The sequence below is a fragment of the Phragmites australis genome, chromosome 2 (genome assembly GCF_958298935.1).
Source record: "Phragmites australis chromosome 2, lpPhrAust1.1, whole genome shotgun sequence".
Lineage (NCBI taxonomy): Eukaryota > Viridiplantae > Streptophyta > Magnoliopsida > Poales > Poaceae > Phragmites > Phragmites australis.
Genome location: NC_084922.1, coordinates 45,739,708 through 45,750,212, shown reverse-complemented (window position 1 = coordinate 45,750,212; position 10,505 = coordinate 45,739,708). Strand labels below are relative to the sequence as shown.

General features: G+C 44.1%; 1 protein-coding gene across 1 annotated transcript; it reads left to right on the top strand.

Annotated features, from left to right (window-relative positions):
* The first annotated feature begins 3,663 nt into the window (after positions 1–3,663).
* On the top strand, positions 3,664–5,842 carry LOC133909235 (UDP-glycosyltransferase 91C1-like). The gene has a single exon (XM_062351572.1). The coding sequence runs from the start codon at positions 3,762–3,764 to the stop codon at positions 5,184–5,186; it is 1,425 nt and encodes a 474-aa protein (XP_062207556.1). The 5' UTR covers positions 3,664–3,761; the 3' UTR covers positions 5,187–5,842.
* The last annotated feature ends 4,663 nt before the right edge of the window (positions 5,843–10,505 follow it).

The window sequence follows — 10,505 nt, the reverse complement described above, 5'->3', positions numbered from 1 at the left end:
CTTTCGTGCCCTTGCAGCAGCCCCAAAGGATGGGGTGAGTGGGGTATAAATAGCCCACTTCAAAAAACTAGCCGTTGGGCTCTTTTCTGGAACTTACTGGAATATCCGGCCTACATCGGAGTCTCCGGCCACTCCAGGTACCGGAGAATCCGGTCTTCACCGGAGTCTCCGAGTACAGCACAGCTGACCTCTGAAAAACGGCGATAACTTTTGATTTCGGAGTCCGATTTCGACGATTTTGGACTCTATGGAAAGCTTATTCAGAGGGCTACACATCACAACTGAATTCATGACCTAAAACACATAGGAACAAATTAGGAACACTCTAAAACCCATTTTGGACACTTCCGCACTTCCCGCTCCGGACTCATAACGACAAACTCTCACTTTGGGTTTGGTTGGGAACTCTTGAGCACTGAGACGCGAAAATTAGCTCACGTTGCATCCCTCTTAATAGTGCGGCATACCTATACTCAAATTCAAAGATAAAACTCGTTTGAACCACTTTGAGCATTTGAAAACTTTCAAGTACCGCTTCTTTTTCTTTCAAACCTTGAGGGTTGCCAACTTCCATATATTCTTCACTCCATCTCTTCTTGATTCTTCATATGATTGATGTGAATCATCCATAGCTTCACATAGCCTCGCACGGTCCATCGGCGCAAAGCCTTCACTCGCTCTTCACCACCGCCTTGGTCCTTCGGCGCCAAGCCATTTGCTTGCCCTTCACCATGGATGGTCCATCGCAGCCGAGTCTTGCTTACCCTTCACCGTCTTGCCATAGAAAACCACTTTGTATTCGACATCTTCAAGGAATTCACTTTTTCATATATGGAGTCCACTCTTGTTCTTTACTCTTGGCATATATGATTTCAATTCAACTTATGCCTTTTTATGGATCCTAACCCCAACTCACTCTCAAGCACAAAGTACATGGGTTAGTCCATAAAACCTAAATGACAACATTTATACCTTAAGTTACTTGATCTCCACAAGTAACTTATTAGCCTTCATGCATATTGTTAATCTTCATATAGAACCTAACCCCACTCATTCTTAAACACATAGCACACGGGTTAGTCCATAAAACTCTATTAACAAGTCATACCTTTAGTTACTTGATCTCCACAAGTAACTTAGCATTCAAGCTTATTGCTAATCTTATTGAGCTTCTTCTTCTTTTTATGAGCATCACTAAAAGCTCATTTATTTAGATGCATATTTCTCCTCCATGCATCACATCCGAGCATCACCTAGAGCTCATTCATCTTGATGTACTTTCAATCTTCCCATTCACCTAGAGTTCATGCATGTCTCTTCTCCATGCATCACCTATTGAACAACCTACTAACAATCTCAACAACATTGTTAGTCCATATGTATTGTCATTAATTACTAAAACCACACATAGGGGCTAGATGCACTTTCAATGGCGCCATGTGACGGATGGCTGGCCTGGCCTCGGGATTCATGGACCCCCGGTTCCTGATACACCGACAAGAACGTTCCCACAACACCAAAGATTGCTAGACCCTCATCACCTTACAAGAAGAATACCTCTAGAGGCAGGCAACACACGTAGCAGGGGACAGGGCCGTCGACGAGCAACACGAGGGTCGTATGATAGCAACAAGCCTCCAGATTGACCACCTGGCCTTGCCGCACCATCCACTGCTGGCTCTATCTCTGCCACCATCACTTCCCACAATGCGACACATTGACGAGGGCGATCATGCTAGGAAAGTAGTCCTCGCCATAACAGGAGGGGGACCTTCCGGTGGCTCCTCAAAGTGGTAGCGACAGGACTATGCGTAGGGGTTCAACCATGTTAGGGCCACCGTCATCCACTGCCAAATCCCCAGATAGGACAAAGCGCTGGTGAATTTCACCCATGACGATGATATGGGGGTAAACTTCCCCTATATCGACGTGCTGGTCATCACCACCAACATGACCGAGGTAGAGGTCCAAAGGGTGATGATCGATGGGGGAAGCTTCACGGATATCCTCTTCGTACATGCCTTCGACCAGCTCGGCATTCTACGGAGCTGACTCTCCTCAGCCCGAAGGCCTCTTCAAGGATTCAATGGTGCTCCCCTCGATACCCTAGGTCGAATAGAACTACTAGTCGTCTTTGGTGAAGGCCCTGCTATGCGAACCGAGATGCTCGTCCAAATCCTCACCTTATAAATTGGGGAATGGGTCGGTACTCCTCGTGGTGCATGCACACATCCTGTTTCCTCTCTTCACATTCATGGGTAGACGGAACCATTCTCCACGACGCTCCAATACCAAGGCGTCACGTGTCCACTATCGACCATACGGACGTGACTATATTACCCACCGCAGGCTGCATTTATTTTTCTCCGCCCACAGGTAATGTTAGGTATTCAACCTGCACCCCTAACCGACACTTCCAAGGTCATCATCATCAGAGGGTTGAGGACTCAAGTGCGGAGCCAAGGATCGCTGGAGGCCATGCTTCGAATATCGCGGGGATGGCTACTCCGCTGGCCATCCTCGTGAATGACTACTGTTGAGGGAATCACCATTAAGGACCCTCGATGTCCCTTGACCCCTGCGATCTAGGCCCAAAGGCCGCCGGGCTTCGACCCTCTTTGTGGCCTGGGGCTCCGGGGCGGTCCCGGAGGTCATGCCTTTAGACCCCCGGAGTCTTTAATCATTCACATAGATCAACCAACAGGAGGCCCCAGGCCGCCCCCACATGCAGCGAGGTGACCGGTATTTAATGCTGGTGCAAATGGTGACCGCCTGACATGATGACGCAAGTGGTGGTCGCCTGACACGTTGGTGCAGTGCAGTGTCGGAATGGACAACCCGTCGCTAGAACAACTGTCTTACCAGCCGTAGGGATAATTTACTGGGATAACCCGCTCTTTAGTAATATAGTATAAGACATATATCTCTGCCTGCCTCCTATAGGCATATTTGTATTTTTTTTACACTATGAATATTAGTATAAATACAGACTCTTAGTCATCAAGCCAAATACAGAGAAAAAGATTGCTTAGACAACCTTGGTGTTCCTTACTTCTTCACATCTCTTTCAAGTTTGAGCCATTATTATGATTTAGGTTTCGTCACATTTTATTTGTGGAAGACAATTTTTTCACCAACAATTAAAATGTCCAATTGCATTCAGACATTTCTGTACCAGAAACACCTAGTTTTTTTTTAGAGGGGCCATGTTTTTTTTTTATCAATTTTTATCTTATTTTGTTGTGCAGGCCCACCGCAATAGCCATTAAATCTACTGGATCTTTTTCTTTCTTTCGCTCAAATATGACCACACGTGTAATCTCAAAATAAACAAAAGCTATGGTCCCGTTCGGAGACATCCGTTAAAAAAAAAACTACGAGCACAAGTGAACATGAGAGAGATCTAAATCAGACCCTTTTTAAAAAAAAAGACCGATCTAGATCAGTGCAAGATAATGGTAACAAATTGTTACTTTATTTGCGATGCTACATCCGCGTGTGGTGATTGGTCAGTAATGACACGTTGGCACCACATCATCCGTGACACAGCCACACTGATTGAGTGGTTCAATTTTTATATGATCGCTGCCTTCCCTATTTGACTATCGAACTAGGAGAGTTCAAACAGAGGACGTCCTCAAACTGAAGAGTATCCGAGTCTTTATATCTGGACGCTTGCATAGCATCAAAAACACAACCATCTCCTCCAGTAGCCCAATCTCCTTGAAAAAACTACGTTTCCCATTGCCAAAGCAATACGGATGGACACCAGCAGCGGCAGCATACACGTCGTGATGCTGCCATGGCTGGCCTTTGGTCACATCCTCCCCTTCACGGAGCTCGCGAAGCGCATAGCTCGGCAGGGCCACCGGGTCACCCTCCTCTCCACGCCAAGAAACACCCGTCGGCTAATCCGAATCCCTCCGGACCTCGCCGGCCTAATCCGCGTCGTGGATGTGGCCCTGCCGTGCGTCGAGCGCCTGCTGGGGGATGCCGAGGCGAGCATCGACCTTCCCTCCGACGACCTCCGCCCGTACCTGCGCCGGGCCTACGACGCCGCCTTCGCCGGCAAACTGACGGAGATCCTGCAGGAGCCGGAGCCGTCGAGGCCGGACTGGGTCCTCATCGACTACGCGGCGTACTGGGCGCCCGCGGCCGCTGCGAGGCACGGTGTGCCGTGCGCGTTCCTGAGCCTGTTCGGCGCCGCGGCGCTCAGTTTCTACGGCCCCGCGGAGGGGCTCTTGGGACGCGGGAAGCACGCCAAGACGAAGCCGGAGCACCTCACCGTGGTCCCCGACTACGTGCCGTTCCCGACCACCGTCGCGTACCGCGGCTACGAGGCGCGTGAGATATTCAGGCCGGGCTTGATCCCGGACGACTCCGGCGTGTCGGAGGGATACCGGTTCGGCATGTGCATCCAAGAGAGCCAGCTCGTGGGCATCAGGAGCAGCAGAGAGTTCGAGCCGGAGTGGCTGCAGGTGCTCGGCAAGATCTATCAGAAGCCGGTGATCCCGGTTGGGCTGTTCCCTCCATCACCAACACCAGACGTCGCCGGCCACGAGGCAACGTTGCAATGGTTGGATAGGCAGGTCCCAGGCTCCGTCGTGTACGCGGCCTTTGGCAGCGAGGCGAAGCTGACAAACGCGCAGCTACAAACAATCGCGCTCGGCTTGGAGGCTTCCGGCCTGCCGTTCCTCTGGGCATTCAGGCCGCCAGCCGACGCCGAACACAGAGAAGGCACGGGCGGGTTGCCGGAAGGCTTCGAGGAGCGGGTCAACGGCCGGGGACTCGTCTGCCTCGGCTGGGTGCCTCAAGCTAGGTTCTTGGCCCATGAATCGATTGGGGGGTTCTTGACCCACGCCGGCTGGAACTCCGTAACCGAGGGCCTCGTGCTCGGCGTCAGGCTGGTGCTGCTTCCACTGATATTCGATCAGGGCCTCAACGCCAGGCTTCTGGAGGAGAAGAAGATCGGCATCGAGGTTGCGCGGGACGAGGAGGACGGCTCATTCGAAGCCGAAGACATTGCAGCTGCTCTGAGGAGGGTCATGGTAGAGGACGAAGGCGAGGAGTTCGGGGCTAAGGTAAAGGAGCTCGCAAAAGTGTTTGGAAATGATGAGGTGAATGATCAGTGCGTGCGAGATTTCCTCAGGTGTCTATTGGAATACAGCAAGCAGCAACAACGATAGTTCCATTTTAGGGCTGTAAGTCATACTATTTGATCAGAAAAGGGCAAGGAAAGGGAAAGGGTTTCGAACCATTTCAGGCGTGATGTAATAGTAGCAAGATTGCGCCATTATGTCAAATAAAGACAGAAAAGCGATGCGGGAATACCATGTTCAAAGTGGAAGCATCTTTCGGTTTCCATGAGAAGGCAGGTACTCTTTGTCCGAGATTTTCTGAAGTTACTGGTCATCACACTTCAGTAAACCGTGTTGTTCCATTGACATGCGAAAACACCATGATTGTGTGCTCAGCTATTATCAAATCAACGGATCACGGTCCAGCCGATCCACACAGTCAAAATTGTCGCCACGCGTCACTCAACATCAACTTCTGTACAACCGCAGACCATCCTTCTCGCTGAATCCAGTGGTAAGTATAAATGATCAATGGTGCAGAACAATTCACCGAGGAACAAGTCTTGGAGTTCCATCATCCCAGGAAGGCGCTCGATGACGTGGCAAAGGAAAACTGCACCACAGAATCCTTTCCCAGTGGCACCATCTGTATTGTTAGCGAAGTCTTTAGCCTTACCCCTCAAAATCTTAAATGTTCTTGGCGACTGTCATCGAATGCTTATGCACAAAGTATCTTAGCTTGAACTCCTGCAAAGAATAGTTATTTCTTAAGAACCAGAGAACTACAACCGATGGTGATAATCAAGAATAGTAAGACTAACCAGCATTGTATTCACTAACGTAAGCTAACATTAGTCATTTGGAAATCATATCTTAGCTAGCAGGAGTGTAGCGAAAATGACCATATTAGATCATGATTTTAGTGATTAATAATAATATAGTCACTGAACTAATATGTTTGTCAAGAATATATGTAAATAGATTTCATAGATGCAATATATGAAGAAGCCATCGAAGCCGGAAAAAAGTTTGGTTTAATAGAAAAAAGTCCCAGGAAAAATGACTACACCGGACGGTTCGGTGCTCTGATATTTGCACACACCGTAGTATTATGTTCAGTAGGGAAGAGAAAGCAAAAGACCTCACAAGATGGTCCGATGATCGACACTGAGTAACACTGGAGTTTTTATTTGGGACACCATAAATTTTAATGTGATCAAATGGATGAATTTCTGAATAATCTTGTAGAGCTCTTTACAAGCTTTTCATAGAGTTCAAGATCATCAAAATCGGAGTTCGGAGCGAAAAGTTGTGCCCAAAATACATAACGTTGTTCAGCTGAAATTTGTCTGACCGGATAATCCGGTGCTCACATCAAAATTAGTCCGGTGCTACATAGGATAATCCGGTGAGAATAATGAAAAATAGTTTGGTGTTCACATAAAGTTTGGAGCGAAGTCTTTTGCCTCACCGGATGATCCGGTATTCACAAAATGAACACACCAGACTATTATTTTCAAAGAGCTCTAAAATGAACATATGCACATAGGATAATCCAGTCTTCACAGATGAGTTTGAGTAGGTTTCAACGGCTAGTTTCTTCTAATGTACTCACTGGATCATCTGGTGTTCACAGTTTTTCTGAGTCATTGGGGGCAACGGCTAATTGGTGGGTTTGAGGCTATAAATACTCCTCAATTCAGTCATTTGAAGGTGTAGCATGTTGATGAAGTTCAGGGAACCTCATAGACACTTGAGAAGACATCCAAGCCACTAAAGTGTTTAAAGTGATCATCCAAAGCGATTAAGCACGAGATTAGAGAGTGATTAGTGCTTATAGGCCTAAAAAGAGTTGTAGCTAAGTGCTGCGACTTTGAGAGGGGATGAAGCAGTGATCCTAACTTGTACCAAGAGGTACGCCGGCACCTTCAAGTGTTGGTGACTCGCCGGCAAGTTTGTTGGCCCTCCGACTTGGTGTGGAGCGGCAGCAAGACCTTTGTGACTCAAGCTTCGAAGTGATCATGGTGGCGAGGAACTGGAAGAGAGGCTAGTGGTGAGACTTTGCCTTGGTGGTTCATCCGGGTGGATGCCTTGTCTTTGTGACTCGGTGGCTCAAAGGCCATGACCGAATACCGACCGAAAGTATATCCTTTCTGGAGCTTCAACGTGGACTAGGGGTCGCATTCATGACATCGATATCACGAGAAAAAAAATCCTTATGCTGAGTTTACTCTTTTTACCTTATTTACTTTCCACATTTACTTATTTGCAATTTACCTTCTTAGATGGGTTGCAAGTGATTTAATCGGTAGAGTAGACATACTAGATAAACCTAGAGCATATTTAGATAGAAATTGATATAGGTTTATCTTGTATTGTTTTTGGAACCAAAATAGTTTTATGTGTCCTAATTCACCCCCCTCTTAGGATGTCACTGATCCCTACAATGGGTATCAGAGCCTCGTGCTCTTGATAGGCTTAACATCCTAAAGTTGTAATGTCCGGAGTTAGGATGGATTCCTATAGTACTCCACTTTTTGATGGTATAAATTTCCTACGTTGAAAAATTCTAATGTCTTGTTATTTGCAAGTTCGAGGCTTAGATGTTTGGAGAGTCACCGAGGAAGGGATGTAACCTTGTATCACCAACAAGGAGAGACAATTAGATGCATTGGTAAAAAGTATATTTTTATCATTTATATGAGTTGATGCATTTGATTGTGTTTATTCTCTCATCAATGCATATGATATTTGGAATAGTTTCATTAAAATACATGAAGGCACAAAGGATATGCGCAATGAGAAATATCATGTGTTTTTTACTAAGCTCAATAGCGTCAAGCAACTACCCTATAAAAGTGCTAATGATATGTATTCTCGTTTGAACATTTTTGTTAATAAGATCAATATGTTAGGTTTGACACCAATTGAAGATGATCAAATGATGAGAAGAATACTTTAAGTTCTTCTTCCGAAGTACAAGTTGATAATCTCCATCATCTACGACAACAATGACATTAAGAAGATGACTCCAAGTCAAGTGCTCGGCAAGATCACCGCACATGATATGACAATGAACATGTGAGTGAAAGTTTCTTCCTCATCCGATACCAAGAACCTTGCTCTCACAAGCAAGTAAGCTCAATGTCAACACATAAAGGCAAGGATGAGGAGATAAGAGCAAAAATCAAGCTCAAGTGAAGATGATGAAGAGAGCTATGAAGAAAATGAGCAAAGCACTTCAAGCGATGAAGAGATGGATCCTAAAGTCGCCAAGCTCATCTCACCAGTGGAGAAGAACATTAAAAAGATCAATGCCAAGATTGATCACTCAATCTCCATGAAGGACTTGGTCAAAATAATTGATCATATCAAGAAGGAGAAGAAAATGGCGAAGAACAAGAAGGAGACAAGAGGAAGAGCCAAGATATTTGCAAGCATAGGAAGATGAGTGAACGACGATGAAAAATAAAACTCAAGTGATGAAAGTTTCACCATCCTCCCATCCAAGAAAAGCTCTTCCTCAAGATCATCATCATACAAGTCATCTCGCAAGCCATCTCACAAGTACCTTATAACCAAATATATGGATAGCAATGTAAGTGATGATAAATCCGATGAGGATTCTCCCTCCTATGATGAACTCTTTCATTTAATCAATGGGCAACAAAGGGTCCTTAAAAAACAATCTAAAGACCTTAATAAATTAATGCAATTAATGACATTCATGCTACATTTGTTTCTAATTATGAACAATTATTGTGCAATTTCAATTTGCTAAACAAGGAGCATGAATAGCTTAAGGGTAAATTTGAGTGCATTGAATCTCAAACTAAAGTCCTTTTGAAGCAATCTACCTCTCTTTTTAATTATAATCCTAAGGTAGATGCTTCCACTTCTTATGATGATTTATATACTTTATCTAGCTCACCCCTTTGCAATGAGATTTGTGTTGAGAATGTTGTTGTAAAATAATCTAACGAACTCATTGCACAAAATAATGATGAGCTCAAACAAGAAGTGGAGAAGCTCAAGCAGAACTTAGCGAGATTGAAGAGCAAAGGACATATCCAATCTCCTCAAGATAACTGTGCTTTCATGGTGAAGAAACTTACGGAGGGGTCAACCGTGATATTCTTTTAATGTCATCAAAAATGTCACAAGTCCTTCCATTGTAAGCAAGTGAAGAAGGATACTAAGGAGAAGAAGAAGATGGTAAATTTCTCCAGCAAGACCTCCAACCTCTACACCAAGCCCAACTACAAAAACAAAATAAAGAGCAACCACTACAAACTCAAGTTGAAGGAAAATAGCAAGGTGGTTGCACACATGATTGGGAAGAAGGATCGGAGGTGGAACCAACCTATTTAGGTGCCTAAGAAAGTTATCATCAATATGAAAGGGTCACAATAGGTTTAGCTTTCCTTAGAATGCTTGAAGCCCCGAAGCGGCTATAGGGATTTGAAAACTTGACTTACAAAATGAAATGAATATTCAAGCAAAGAACACAAGTATACAAAATTGGCGTATTAATGAAGTTCATGATCATCACATACACAAATCCCCAATTAAAGGTAAAAGAGGTAATAAAGCTAAATGCAAAGTCCGTTCATTTTTCGTAGCTCTTTTTACCTCAACTAGGGTTGCATGTACTCATTTCAATTTATTGTAATGCCTAGTGTAAATCTCATATAGTAGTTTGCTTGTATTTCTCTCTAATCTATAAGCAACCTACATAGTTTATTAGTGATAGGTTTCTTTTATGGCACTAGTTTTATAATTGATACCTTTGATTTGCTATGATCTAATGTATAGGATAAGTCTCCATTGTTATCAATAATAAGTACATATATCTTACAAGTATTCAACACTTGTATGCACACATTTAGGGGGAGTATATCCTATAGGTTGTGATTTTGAGACTAACATGTGTTTCAAGTTGCATCTTTTGGAGTCTCATGGAGCAATCAACATGTCCCCAGAGGTATGCAATGTTCAAACGTTTCAATTGGTATCACTGTCAAATCTCTGTTCATTTAAGCTACCTCCATACATAATATAGCTTAAACTTTCTGTCTTGACATATTGTCTACTTGTGCATATGTTTCTTTCTTATCATATGTATGCATATATATAGGTAAAGTTTAGACTATATTATGTGAGTTTCATGAATTATGATCTATTTGCTTTCATCCTTTTCAATTGGTTTCATTCTTTTGTATGATCCATTTGCTTTCATCCTTTTCAATTGGTATCATTCTTTTTTATTAAGATTCCTATAATTGGTATTATTACAATTGATATCATTTTTATTTGAATCATGATTTGTGAAGCTCTCTCCCTTGTGCTCTAATATTTTTCCTTTTAAGTTCAACATGTGCATATAGTCATTTTTGGGAGATTGTTGACAAATAGGGAGAAGTTTGA